This window comes from Neodiprion fabricii, chromosome 6 (assembly GCF_021155785.1).
Source record: "Neodiprion fabricii isolate iyNeoFabr1 chromosome 6, iyNeoFabr1.1, whole genome shotgun sequence".
Classification (NCBI taxonomy): Eukaryota; Metazoa; Arthropoda; class Insecta; order Hymenoptera; family Diprionidae; genus Neodiprion; species Neodiprion fabricii.
The window spans coordinates 23,193,383-23,206,524 of NC_060244.1; the positions used below are offsets into that span (position 1 = coordinate 23,193,383).

The window sequence follows — 13,142 nt, forward strand, 5'->3', positions numbered from 1 at the left end:
GAGAAACTTGACGAGAAAATTACTATATTTACCTGATTTATTGCAAAAATGCCAACGGAATTGTTATTTATTTCGCATTATGCCTGATGTAATTTGACTAGCGGCAGAGAGATAATTTGGATGAGGTAGAACCGAATGAGTTGGTGTTTTGAGGTTGATGCGACCAATATGCGGGCAATTGGAGGTTTTTTCGATAAGTTGTATTTTCATTTCGCAGGCTGCCAGGGGCGGCATCATAGTGGAGACGGAAAAGGGGGCGGCTCAGACGGTTTCGGAGTTAACCTTGGCCGGCGTGACCCCAGCCGATGGGGCCAGATATTCTTGTCGACCGACGGAAGGTCGTGCGGATACGATTCTCCTCGTCGTGGACGAAGGTGAGCTCTTTCCCATTGGCCTTCCCGCATACGGATCCCAGATTCGGCAAATCTCGGGGGCATCTTTTTCCCCAGCTCTCGTCCCCGATTAGATGGTATTGAACGAGGCCAGGCGTCGGCAACGAGTAAAATAAAATAATAAATACGCGTGGTGGGGGGAGGGGGGGGGGGGGGAGACAAAAACAGGAAGAGAGAAAGAAAACGGGGAAACAGAGAAAGATAATGAAGAAACGTGCGATGAAAAATTGACGATCATATCGCAGTAAGACGCGGAAGAGTATTGAACGAGACGTAATATCGGGATGTATTAAGTATAGATATGATCTGTACGGTTTTTTTTTTCTCGATTCTAGCCATTCACCGTATACGCGACAATTCAGGTAAATGGATTGCTGGCGGTAGAAATGTCGGATCGGGTTTCTACCACTTCTTGGCCAATTCACTTAACGCATTTAGAATTCACAATTTACAACCCATACAAAATTACAGTCACAAATCTTCTGCGAGTACCGATTTACTACTCACGCTTTCCGTGCGACTGCTGCAGACTTTTACTCCCCGGAACGGTGAAAATGCATTCTCTCTCACGACCTTTCTCCCTCTCTCTCTCTTTCTCTCACGATAGTTTCTGCAAGTAGTGCAGAAACAGTCGTTATAATATTATAAATTCTAGAGGGAATTAAATAATAATAAAATGCAGCTACCGACGAGTGACGAGAATATTTAATAGATTTGACGCCTGGCGGTATTATACTTTGCAGGGTGGAAAAAATTGCCTGTATTATAATTCGGTGCTCACGTATTTTATTATTACTACTCTTTCTTCCGCGACTGCAATCCAATCTAAGTTACGTTGGCAACGAAACAGCAGCGTTACGTATCTACGATTCCCGTGATTCAAAGGTCGGTGTGTCCTTCGAAGCTTTAACACGTATAATATTCTCCGTACCTGTAACTTTACGAATCTGAATTGACTCTGGCAAGTGTGGCAGAGTTGCTTGTCGGTTGGTCTCTAAGTTTATGCGCTTGATGTGTATAAGTGCCTTATGCTATTGTATCGAAGCGTCGACCATGAATTCTCCAAGCGTTGAAACTCGGGGTAACGTTACCTACCTCGTAGCCACTCAGTCGGTCTTTGATTAACGACTCAAATCGAACGTAAACTTTATGCATTATATATAACCTGTACGTACACTGTACAACGAAGCAGCGAACGTTGGAGAGTCGAGCGATGTTTGCCCTTTCTGCTGACACCTTTGATACACTCAGCTAGAAAGTTACTTTTCGAGTTAATTAACTCGGTAACGGTGACAGAGAATTACATAACTCGAACGGAGAATAAAAACGAAACGGAAAGATAGAAATTGAAACGAAGATGGGTTGCAGGAGAGAATCGCGAAAACTTTGATCTGCGTAACGAGTTCGAGTGCTGGAAAAAAAAGAATCGTAGCATCTTTACTCCAACGAAGAATTGAACTCATTGATTTATAATCGTGAAGACGCACATTTTTCCGTGCGTGGAAAAGCGCCCCGATTACAAGATAAATAGCTGTAATGATTCGACTGGGCGAAGGTTTATTAAAGGGGAAACTACGCGTCTACTATTTCGAAAACTATATATACTCGGATGGGGGTGGGGGGTGAACAAGAATGGCTTAAGTACTCAGTGGTGGTCCGCATAACGGAGACGTTTTTGTCGAGCACGGGGGTTTGAGGCTGTCTGAGCTAATTCTTATGCGATCGTAAATAACGTTGGCGCATATATCAAAACTTACAACGACTTCCAACCCACGACCAAGTCCCAGACTTGTCCTTTCCCCGCCCCGGTCTATATCCTCGCCCTTTTTCCCCTCGTACCTCATACCCTTTGGCGTAACTGGAATCGCCGACCCAAACCACACACCCTTACTGCACATTTACTTTCGGTCTGCACCAATTCCTCCTAATCCAACTTCGATTTTTCGCACTGCACGATCGCAGAATTTTTACTTTCGCATTGAACACGTGAAGTTCAACACAAAACAAGTTGTTTCTTTACAAATTTTTATCTATACCTACGTGAAAGTTTGATTTTGTTTCAACGAAACTAAATTTGATTATGCTTACGAAGTGGAGCGTTTTTATTATCAACGAGCTGTAACATATTTTTTTTCGCATACTTTCAGGATACTTGACGAAAGGTTTCGTCTTCGAGAATCTCGATCGTTAAAAAATTTCTGTAGAACGATTACGAAGTTCGAATATGTACATTTCTAAAAGTGTTCCAAGCAACGAATAGGAATTCCTTAGCTCCTATGGGAATCCAACGAGTTCATTAATTTTTCTGACGTTCGATCGATTTCCGCTGGTTACTTTCGTCGATAAATATAACTCGAATGTCATCGAACTTCGCATGAGATTGTTCTCAGCGAAGACATTCGGAATGAACAACGATTACGTCAATGGAGAAGGCGACCCTATAGGAGGGATGAAATTCCGGAGGGTTCGATGAAGCCAAAAACTCGACGAAGCACCGTCAATAAAACTATTACATATAATTAATTACAGAGGTTGAGAAGTATAGGAGAGTTGGAAACTGCGGTGGTAAATAATAATCGGGGCTGACGCGACGCTGGAATGCGACGCCGAATGAATAGAATCGTTCGAAAAGTTTTCGAGGTTTCGTCGAAATATCGAGTTCAATTGCGATTCGTACGACCAAACCGTAACGCGCGAGATGAATTAATTAGTAATTAGTCTCGTTTGAAATTCATTCAACCGATTAGGTGTGTATATAATAATTTTTAAAGTATTTTTCTCTTCAACAAAACCGAATACCTAATAACCAGCTTTAAATTTTACGAGGATAATTCATTCGTTCTTCTCCCCAACTTTCGCGAATCACCATGCAATTTATGTAATTCACCGGGGTGCAAATATGCTCTGCGAGTACCGACTCGCGAAGTGATTCTGTCGAAACGAGTAGGTATGATTCGCTGTTGAACTAACGCGGACGTTAACGCTAACGACTATCCGGGCGCATCTCGCGATCAAATCGGTCCGTCGAGAGTCGTAGATACCCATGCAACTCCGCCATCCCCTTCCAACCCCGAGAAAAGAGACGCTTCGTCCAGGTTAGCACCGGCATGCCTGCGTACCGTGACCGTCCCCTCACCCACGGTCAGTGACTTGCGAACTTTTTCTCAGTCTCTAAATCACCCAACGCGCACTGTACGCGCTGCAAAGTACATAGGTATGTACGTACATGCACCTACGTATCGAATGTGCGGGAAGTTGGTAGGGGGTATATATATACACGTATACGTGTATACGTGAAAGGGGGGTGGGGGGAGGACATACCGATGCGATGAAATAGTTTTATTAACACCAAATCGAGGGAACTTGAACAAATAATCGTATGATTTGTGGCTAATATATACCGAGCTCTGACCCGCGGCCTGGCACCGGGTACAAATCGACGGTGGAATATATCCATATATATATATATATATGGGAAATATTTCGAGGGGTCGCAATGCAGCATTTCTCTCCTCAAATAACTAAATATATTTCTCTCTGTACGTTCTGTTTGTGTGTATTCTTTTTTGTTTTTCAATTTGTTTTTTTTTTCCTTCTTGTTCTTATTTCGAATCCATGGATGGAAACCCCGCAAGGACATCATCCCGGAAATGGGTGCAAGACGCGTGTATATTATAGACATATCTTCATTTTTGTATTTTACGGTAAATACACGTGTAACATCTATATTGATCGTTGCAGCAGTGTTGATTTGATAACAAAACTGGACATCCTGGATGCAGACTTCAGTTGTGCAACGCAGAGATACCATTCATTCTGTTTGTCGGTGCTAAAGTATAGCTGATAAATACATATGTTACTTTTGTTTCGAAAGCATTTTTTTTTTTTTTTTAACGATACTTTTCATAAAGTTTTTGTAAAGAAAATTCAGACTAGAATCGTACGCCTGATCCAAGGCTCACGCGAGCACATTGCCTGTACGTATTTATTTTTCAAAGATATTTTTCGCTTTGTCGAAAAGTATTCAAGTTGAATTCACAGGTCGGTTCTTCCGCAAGGTGCTGATCTTGTATGTATATATATATTTTTTTTTTTCGTTTTGTTCTCCGTTTCTGTGTATTATCGAAACGTGGATTTACAGCTGTATGCCATATATAAAGGTACATATATATCGGGAATGTGGAAAGAGGCGGAGAGATCGACGCGTTGCGGTTTGTAACCGTGCGGAGGGGGTTGGTTGTCTACCCTGTGGTTGTTCTTTTTAAAGTGAAAGGGTCGGAGGGTTTCGGGAAGCGAGAACGGGAACCGGGGACGAGTTGGGAAGAGAAAAAGAGGGCAGACAACGCAGCCGAGCTAAAACCTACAAATCTTCCACCGTTCCCTGTCAGGAGTCGCTGCTGCGTTGCCAGAGGGTTTGGCGGGACTTGAGTTTCAATAAACAGCGCAAAACTCGTAACCTTAATAATAATAATGATGATAATAACAATAATAAAGGAAGTGATAGGAATGAGAAAACAAGAAGGAGAGAAAGAGCTGGAGAAATAGAGTATAAAATACAAGGAAAGAAAAATCCGGGAAGCACGGACTCCATTATGCAGTGGATTTCATATTATTTTATTCCATAAAAAAGCTTGCAGCAGGAAAGTAAGCTCTTCGGGGAAGGGGTTGGAAAGAAAAATTCTTTCTCGATAGCCTCGTTTCGTTGATAATAAAGAGAGTGAAAAGAATTACACACTTAGCAATGATCGCGTCGAGAATGAAAAGCTTCCACCGTGAACTCATTAGCTTTTCACGTCGAGGTATTAATTGTTACGGAATCGTTCGAACGATATTGAATGGATGCCTTAAAAGCTTCGGTGTAGACGAATAGCGGGAAACACCCGTTTAATAATCGTCTGCTTGATGGTAAAAATATGTTCAAAATGCTGTTTCGGTTTAGTCGCTGACAGAAATGTAGTCCTCCACCTCACGGAGTATTTAATATGCGGATGATAAACGTACGCTCAAGAAATTTATGCGTAAAAATTTTTATTACATTTTAAGGCTTGACGTGTAATTTCTACATATCGTGAAATATGTCCTAAATTTTGGTATTCGATTGCGAGAAATAAGAAGGACTTAATTTCTTCGTACCGTTGCGATTCGTCGTTGTATAAGTTTGGTAAATATTTTCCAAATTGATTGAGTTCATTTATTGTTTCAGGGGAAAGAACGGAGGCCATGCATCGTGACGGTATGCGACATGACGACATGCAACGTGACGCCAGCTTCGCAGCTTCGGGAAGTCGAGGGACGCGAATGTCTGACTGGCTTTTCATAAACATTGTCGCGTGGTTGACAATTTCCATAAATGTGAAAACCTCTTAATCGTTTCGATGTAGGTATACCCTTATAAGGAAACGCATCTCCACGCTTGCATCCCAGTATTTCTGATTGATAGTTCGTATAAGACGTCGTTTTAATGATAAGAAAAGTTCGAAAGGTACGAGCCTGTTACTTTTGAACTGGGGGAAAATTTTAGATACTACGTAAGACAATAACGTATAAGATTAGCCTGGTGTTTGGATTCCCTGAAATTTTACGGACCAATGATTCTTCTTTTTTTTTTTTATGACCGTGTACAACGGATATTACCAGCCGTTCTGATCCAACTGGTAAAATTTAATTCAATCGCGTCGAATTTATTCGATTTTTATTCTACGCTGCAGGCAGGTTCTTCACATAGCCGATAATTGAGCTTCGAATGTTACATAGACTAAAATCGTCTCCGGCCTGTAGTTGACAAAGTAACTCGTTATTCATATTTCCATTTACCACATACTGCGGCGAGAGTAAGCCTTGGGATTAAGCCGGGCGAATATTTAGGCCATAATTCGTCCCGCTTCACACGTAGCCACCTTTTACCACTTCAGACTCGATGATTCATATTTTCATTTTGCCCACTCGTTGTCATTAAGAATTTTCCACGAACCACCCTTCGCGCCCTCAAAGTTGTAAATCACAAGCCTGCCTAAACTCTGGACGATTCTCCTTCGTACTTCTATTTATTCGTCATATTTTTACCACAGATATACCAATTACGCGTATTCACTACGATCAGTCAATCATTCTTCGAATCCTCTTATACGCTCTGTTCAAGAGAAATTGGGCTCGGCCGGGATTCGAAAACAGAGAAAAGACGCACGTCTAGCGTGGAATATTGACTTGGTGAATGTCAAATCGCGATCCCCCGGGTGTATTTCATTCGGAATACAAGATTGCTCTGATACTTTCCTAATGAGGAGGCGACGACCAGCCAATGGCTTTTCACTTGTGGCGGTAATAGTGAAGTAATACGCAGGTATCGTGAATATCGAAGCGCCGAATCAGAAAGAATGGTTGGACAAAATTTATTTTATTTTAATTTTTTTGCTTTTATGGCACTGCGATGATTTTTGTTGTTTCGAGGAAAATCTTTTTATCACCGAGATTCTGACCAGTGCACGTAAAAATTCTTTGAAAAACCTACACAGAAGCTCGAGGAATTCTCTAAGCGTATAATATAAGTATAACAACTATGATTGAAATAATTCAGAGGTGAGATATTTATTTTATTTAATTATATATAATATAAATCTACTAAATGCGGAATATATTTTGTTAAATTTGATGTAATTCGAGCTAATGTATAATTATCCTAATAATTTTAATCACAATCGCAATTCCGACTTAGCTGTAGGATTGTCTTAAGGGCGGACGGATTTCTATGCAATTTCACGTTAAGTTCACGATTTGTGTACGAATGAAGTTTAGTGTGCGGAGGTGATCGTCGAAGATGAACAATTACGAGCTTACAGCTACGCGACTACGTGCGCGATATTCACGCTCTACAAACTGTACTAAAAGCTCTGAATTTACGTCAGCTCGTAATAATCGTAATTCTTTATCCCGACTACGTGACCGTTGGACTAGCATCTCTTATACGTAAGCTAGACGATCGGTGCACGGTTTTCATCGCAAGACAATCCAGCTTTGAGTAGAGTCACTAGTTTTAACTTTCGCACGTGAGAAAGTTCAAGCGCACGTGACCTCGATAAAATGGTGAAAAAGGAAAGATCCACGAGAGCAAAGAATATTGAAAAGTTGAGGATAATCACCAGTTGCAAAAATATGTACATATATTCTTACAACTGATGGAGATTATTTGTAATCAGGTACGCAGATACAAGGTTTGCGATTGTTTCTTAATCATAAGTGGATTCCTATTTCATAATTTCTTTAATATTTAAATTGGTAGAACTCTTAAAGTTGGTGAAAGGTCTGCAGGTATTAAATTATGCTTCTTCTCATAGCTCTTTGCCCATTAGAGTAACCAGATGACGTGGAACCTGTGAATCAATTGAAATACGAGTTTTATTTTCAGATATTGTTCTAAGACCAATTAACGACGGTTGATCAAACAGTAAAGTTATCGCTATTCGACGGAATAATTATTTCGTATAATACATTGTTCGCAAATCAGACGAACGAGAATAGCGACGATGTCAAAATTTGTACTATTTCAAAGCACAAACATGCCTCGGAGTTTCAAATGTCGAGGGTCCGTATCATTTTGGTTCCGTTTTTCGTGGTCCGAGGGTTTGACGATTTAATTTACGGTGAACAAGAGTAACGAGTAAATAAAAATAATAATGAAAGTAGAGAGGCGTATGATACCGCGTTTTATCTGCGTACATTACCACCAAATGTCTCTCCATGTACCAGCTTCCTGCACACCTTTTTCATCGCCAAATATCCCGTGCTATCAACAATAGAGCGGCGAGAAACGCTGAAGATGAAAAATAAGAAGAAGAAGAAGAAGAAGAAGAAGGCGAAGAAGAAGTCCTCATCGTTTACGGAGCGAGAACCGGCTCATCGCGCTGCGATAGCATATGAGGAAGTTTTCATGCATCAGCTAAGCTGCGAGCGCGTTACCTCGTCATCTCGGGACCTCTTCATTCCGCCAGAGGACCAAGATTTACACCTGCAGCGTTGCACGCCGTTGAATGCGCCGGCTTAACGTGAAATTTCATCAGAATTGACCCGAGGGATCGTTTCGCTGGCTGACAACCTAGACAAGTTTCCACCCGGCTTCGGTTAACTCCTTGAGATAGCGCTTTTGGATGGTTTATACCACGTCCTCGATTATCACCTCGCACTTCTCTTGCTCACGTCTCTTAATCTTGAGTGACGTTATACCTTGAGAACTATTCGGTATTTGCTAACGTGATAATTAATATCATCACGCCTCGGAGCGAGAGACGTCTTGACGGAATGTTTTCATCGCCTCAGAGAAATTCGTTGTGAATTTTTTTCACTCAAGATTGGCGCTGTATAGTTCGCATGCACCTTATATTCATTCTTTAACGTTGTATACGTATACGTATACATGTAATCTTTTCATCTTCGACACACAATTTGTTTCGCGAAATTTTTCTTTACACGGCCTAAGATAATTGATGCGAGCTGTTGTGCAAAAGCGAATGAACATGACGAAAATTTTTTGAGCCCGCGGGGGAAATCTGGCAAAGTTGGGGGAAGGGGGGGTCGTCTCGAAGAAAGTAAAAGACCGTATATATAAGATAAGCCCGGGAGGAGCTTTTGGAGGCGGAAAATCGTTCGCGGCGTATAAGGAATATTAGACAGTGTATTGGTATATTCCTGCAGATTAAATGGCGGGGAGTTGGGGTGAATAAGCGTTGGAGCGTGTGCCGGAGCTGAGGAAGATTGGAAACGGATGTTCTTGTCCAATTCATGCATTAGATTTTTTCTGACTTCTCTTCTTTTCATTCGCTTAATTTTTTTTTTTTTTTTCAGCCCGATCCGCGAGTTTTGGCCCAAATTTTCCTCACAGCTTTGTTCTACCTTTCACCATTTCAAATTATCACCGTGCATGAAGGACCGCAAGAGCCAACAAACTTGTTATATATCCACGCGCAGCTAAGCACGGCGTATCATTCACCCAAAGACAAACAGATAGACTGACTGGAGACGAATGGATACGAACAAAGAGGAAAGATCAGATTTAAGCTCCACCGGTAATCCGTCCCTGTCGTTTAAACCCTGGGGCGGATATTGTACTGCCTGCAGAACATCGTGTACTTGAAATTTTCCGGCACGCACCGAGGCGTTCAAGTATCCAGGCCGGAAAATATCAGGTATACATAAATATGTACGGTATATGTATCTACTTACACATTACATAGGTTTTTTTGAATTCAATATCATTTCAGTGAAATCACTCAAATTCATGATCTGTCAAGCTTTCGAATCCCATTTGCGCGGACATGAAGCAGGAAGAAAATCTGGATTTAAAAACTTCCCAGCGATCTAGGTATTCCTTTTTTTTTTTACTCACACTTCTCCAATACTTGCAGGATCGCAATTCGCAGAAATTTGCTCACATTGTGCTTTGATTTCGATTATTTTGAAACTTCTTGGCCGGACCGTTAAGAAAAAATAATCTGGTTAGCCGGGGAAAAAATGTTAAGCATAAGAGGTAATAAAGGTGCTGATTCCTCTCTCCTTGGATGGTTGGTCCCGAGTCCCACGGGTATCCCATCGTCTGGCTGAAGTCTGAAGATAGATCGGAGCTTGTCGTGAAACTGACTTCCCGATGAATGCGACACAATCAACTATCCAGTCCCGGAGTAACTCCTCGTGAGTTGCGCGGGGACATAAATTTTCAAACAGAGTTAGATTTTAACACCGACGGGGGGATAGAGAGAGCGTCTAGACGATGGAACGATCCTGCGGACGAAACTTAACTTTTGTAGGTAAATATTGGTCGATTATCACAGAGTATGTCTATCGCATCACAGAGGTAAAACGAAACTTCAACGTCATTAAAGAACTCGTTATTACAGCATAACCGTTGCAGTTCTCGTATTCAAGCGTGTCGATTATACACCAAGTTCGCCCGCCCGGTAAGCAAGTTAGTGCGAAATTATGGAAATAATCTTTGCAAAGGCTGGGAATCGAGGGTGGCGGAACGATTAGTTGAATCACTATTTTATTCCGAGAAAAGAGAATAAATTACGGTGAATACGATCATTTTTGTGCGGAGATTTGCTCGATACAGGCTGCCCTCGTCTTTATATGACAGTCGGAAAAGTTGAGTGAAGAAGGGAAGAAAATATGTCGAGGAGTGTAAAATAAAACTAGCACATCCGTCCGCACGAGTCAGGAACAGACGACAGAGATATAAAGAGAGCGAGAGAATACCGCTGGTCGGAATCCATTCAACGGTAGAATACTTTTCCACTTCCGAGCAGTGATTAACTTAAGTCCAGCAATTTTCTTCCCCAACATTTTAAACTGAATTAATTAACCTGCCTGACAAACGCCGAGTGAGCGCCTTGGCTTTTAGCAGCGCTCTCTAACTTGAGAGAATATTATTAATTATTAAGGTACGGAGCGATCGTAGAACTGTACTCGTGTAGATCGAGGGGTTTGACCCGGAAGTCATTACAGCATCGAAATCAACCCTTCCGACCGGCCTTCCCGCTCTGTTATTCATGCAACGAATTACCGACAGGTCTTGTCGAGTTGTATCGATTACTCATTGGGAGAAACTCTGATATTCACTTCTCTTCTCAGATAGTCTCGCAATGTGGAGGAACGAATTTTCACAGATAGAAAAATATGAGTGCGATACGTTGTAACTGTGAAAGGTATAGCCGCGTAATGTGACGCGGATTAATTAAGTAGATGTCATCACTCGCGTTTGTACAACCTCGCCAATTCTCCCGCACTCGCAAATTATTTATGTTAAATATGGAACGTACTTCTCTCACGAGCTATGAAATATTCCGATAACGATGGCGAAATGGATTTGAATATTTCAGAGGCTTTCGCCAAGACGGTGCATGTTTTAAAATCTAATGACTCGCCTGCACCGCGAAGTAATTGAAATTGTACCCGTCGTGTATTTGACTTTTCATCAGTTTTACTCGCTGTTGTATCAATTGTAAGCGTGGGAATATTAACTTGTTGAAATCGCTAGAAATCACTTGAACTTACTTGAAAAATTGCTCGTCACCCGATCTACGAGTGAATACCCCGTCGATCGTACGATAATTTTATCGTCATTTCCCACCACGCTTATCAATCCTCGAATTGTATTTAAGAAGTTAGTCTTTTTATATGAAAATTGGAAGGACGAGAGAGAAGATAACTTTGACGCGAGCATCGACCATCCAACTCTCTGATTTACCATGAAAAAGACACGGTGTAATCGTACCGGGATCTCCGTACGACGCACCCGCACCTCTGCCGCATGAAGTCAGTGAATTTCGGGTCTACGGACCTGAAATAATCTCACCCTAAAATAAATTACCCCTAAAGTAATCGCTTCAGCTAAAGCCCCTTGTTTGTTTCAATTACCAGTTAATTCTAGAGCTAACGAAATTATTCGTTCAAACTTTTCGACTATATTTAGGTACGCGCAGGCCCGTGTGAATTTCATATCGATCATTGGATCTCGTCGGAAAAATATGCCTTGAGTACAGACCAAGTATACTCACCTACTCTCAGGCTTTACGATCTTTGCGCGAAATTTGTTCGTCAGGTTCGTTTGAATAATAATAAACGAAAGAATAGTGCTTTGGGCAGGAGCGGAGTTTCAAATTGTTTCGCTGATTCGCGTGTCAACGGTCGCGTTGAAATCGTATTGAACAGAATTCGCACGCGTATACCTAGCGGTTATAACACGGTATGGAGGAAACGCGTTTGACTGGCGTTATAAAACGAATAGAATAATTTTAAATTTCCGCTGGGAATGAATCAAAATGCTTTATGAACGGTCGGGTGGTTCGAAAATTGGAAAAGTGTACCGTCTCCCACCCAGCGCGGCGGAAGCCGTGGTGAAATTCGTACACGTATAAAAGGTATGTGCCAGACACTGCATCGACACCGCGTGCACACAACCATAAATTCGTCTCTCGAAATTGGAGCTTAGTCCAACCGCGATGCCTGAACATAAAGGATATTTCGTTTTCCCATTATCGGATCAGCTCTTTTCGTTTACTTTTTTCGTCCAATATTATTTCCACCGATTTCTTTTCTCTTTACCTCGTTAGGCGAGTGTCTTTTGTAATTTTGGAACTAATACCTAACTCTAGTATTTGCCACCACGTCGATTGAAACAGTTTTTATTTATCCCGCAGGCATTTGATGGAACAAATGCTGAAAACCGGACGTGACAGTTACCGTGTGACTGTCTAATTATTATAATTATTATAACATTATACAAGTAAATGAAGGACAATTCGCAACCGTATTAATTGCTGTTACATCGATCATGGGTACTTGCATGGTGAAGGGGACTCGATAAGGTTGCACACATCTTTATAATTTTGTTGCATTCTACGTCTATGTGTTGTTGCTTTGCCCGGAGTAATCTGAGCTTCACAAGCTGTGACAACGGTCGGAATTTACAGACAATAACGACTAAGCAGGTATAAAATTACATGCTATCCTATGTTGCGAATTCCAATTACGAGGTACAGGTATAATGTTTCGGTCGGGCAAATCCAATTAATGTCAGGTGAACTGCTTTCCAAACGGTATCGCGATCGAGTTTGACATTGCACTGACGTTCACTCGGGGAAGAAACTGCTTCTTAATTTTGCTACCTTTTTTATCATTCGAAAGACGAAGCACGAAATTATCGTTAGACGTGAAAAAAGTTATAAATATTGTAAATTTTATCTCGTAATTTCGTTTTCCTTG

General features: G+C 41.4%; 1 protein-coding gene across 13 annotated transcripts in view; it reads left to right on the forward strand.

Annotated features, from left to right (window-relative positions):
* LOC124185055 overlaps positions 1–13,142 on the forward strand; it is a 225,195-nt gene that overhangs the window by 123,257 nt on the left and 88,796 nt on the right. For 11 of the 13 annotated variants that reach the window (XM_046575390.1, XM_046575388.1, XM_046575393.1 and 8 more), the window contains 2 exons: positions 218–374; positions 5,596–5,769. In XM_046575390.1, the coding sequence (XP_046431346.1) occupies positions 218–374; positions 5,596–5,759 (321 nt within the window). In that variant the 3' untranslated portion in view covers positions 5,760–5,769. Of the gene's footprint in view, positions 1–217; positions 375–5,595; positions 8,072–13,142 lie in introns of those variants that run through there. The other 2 variants (XM_046575392.1, XM_046575400.1) reach the window with 2 other exon arrangements.